The following is a 1,233-nucleotide window of genomic DNA, read 5'->3' on the forward strand; positions in this document are numbered from 1 at the left end:
AATTTAGATATAAGTGAATTTGATTATAAATTTCCAGAAATATTAACACGCAGAATGATATTGAGTCAAATTGCATCGTTGTATGATCCATTAGGGTTGGTTATACCAGTATTACTCAAAGCTAAGATCTTGATGAGATCCATGATTTCCAAAGGAAACTCGAATGGTGGTGGAATCAAGTGGGATGATCCACTTGATGATTCCATGATGAACGAATGGAAAGCGTTTTTCAAAGAATTTTATGGACTGGAGTCATTAACTTTTGGAAGACCCTTATAGCCATCTAATGCTTTTGGTAAGCCGAACCTAGTAATATTTTCTGATGGTAGCACGCAAGCATATGGGGCTTGTGCATATGTGAGGTGGCAAATCAGTGATAGTAAGTTTGAATCAAGTCTGATAATGGCGAAAAATAAGATTGCACCAGTGAAACAAATGTCTATTCCTCGTCTGGAATTATGTGGTGCTCTCATAGATGCTAGGATGAGAGAACTCATAGTAAAGGAGTTTTCATGGGAGTTTGAGTCGGTTTATCACATAGTTGACTCGACAATTGTAAGATCACAAATTCAAAAGGAGTCCCATGGATTCAACACATTTGTTGCTGTATGCATTGCAGAGATACAAATAAAAACTGATTCAAGGGAATGGTGGTGGGTTGATTCGATTCAAAATGTTGCTGATATGACCTCTAAACCGTGTAGTCCAGAAAAAATTGGTGAAAATTCTGCCTGGCAAAATGGACCAAAATTCCTAACATTACCAATTTCAAAATGGCCTATCAAACAAGATTGTGAAATTGAACTAACTGATAGAGTAGGTGTTGTCATGGCTGTTGCTAAAGTAAGTCAGAACCATGTTATACACATGGTTGATGTTAATAGATTTAGTGATTATTACAAACTACTAAGAGTTACATTCAGGGTAATGAATGTTTTCAAATACAGATCCTTTAAGGGTATGCTGAGGGAACCAACAGTTCAAGGAATTATTAAAGCAGAACTAATGTGGGATAGAGAGATGCAAAGGGACATGACTGATTGGGAAGTTAGGTTCAGAAGATTAGGACCTTCAATTAAGAATGGAGTCATAGTAGTAGGACAAAGAATTTCTAAGTGGCTAAAGGAAAATTGGAATAGAGAAGACTATATGTTGCTACCAGCAAATCATCCAGTTACTAGATTGTATATATCATATGTACATGGGGTTGACCATGCAGGCATAGAGACTACT

The 1,233-nt window shown here is 36.7% G+C and overlaps 1 protein-coding gene across 1 annotated transcript in view; it reads left to right on the plus strand.

Moving 5' to 3' along the window:
- The first annotated feature begins 402 nt into the window (after nucleotides 1–402).
- The window catches only part of LOC137617550 (uncharacterized), a 1,911-nt gene continuing 1,080 nt past the window's right edge, over nucleotides 403–1,233 (plus strand). The window contains exon 1 of the mRNA XM_068347562.1: nucleotides 403–1,233. This exon is cut by the window's right edge and continues 1,080 nt beyond it. Coding sequence (XP_068203663.1) covers nucleotides 403–1,233 — 831 coding nt within the window.

Source organism: Palaemon carinicauda, chromosome 23 (genome assembly GCF_036898095.1).
Source record: "Palaemon carinicauda isolate YSFRI2023 chromosome 23, ASM3689809v2, whole genome shotgun sequence".
Classification (NCBI taxonomy): Eukaryota; Metazoa; Arthropoda; class Malacostraca; order Decapoda; family Palaemonidae; genus Palaemon; species Palaemon carinicauda.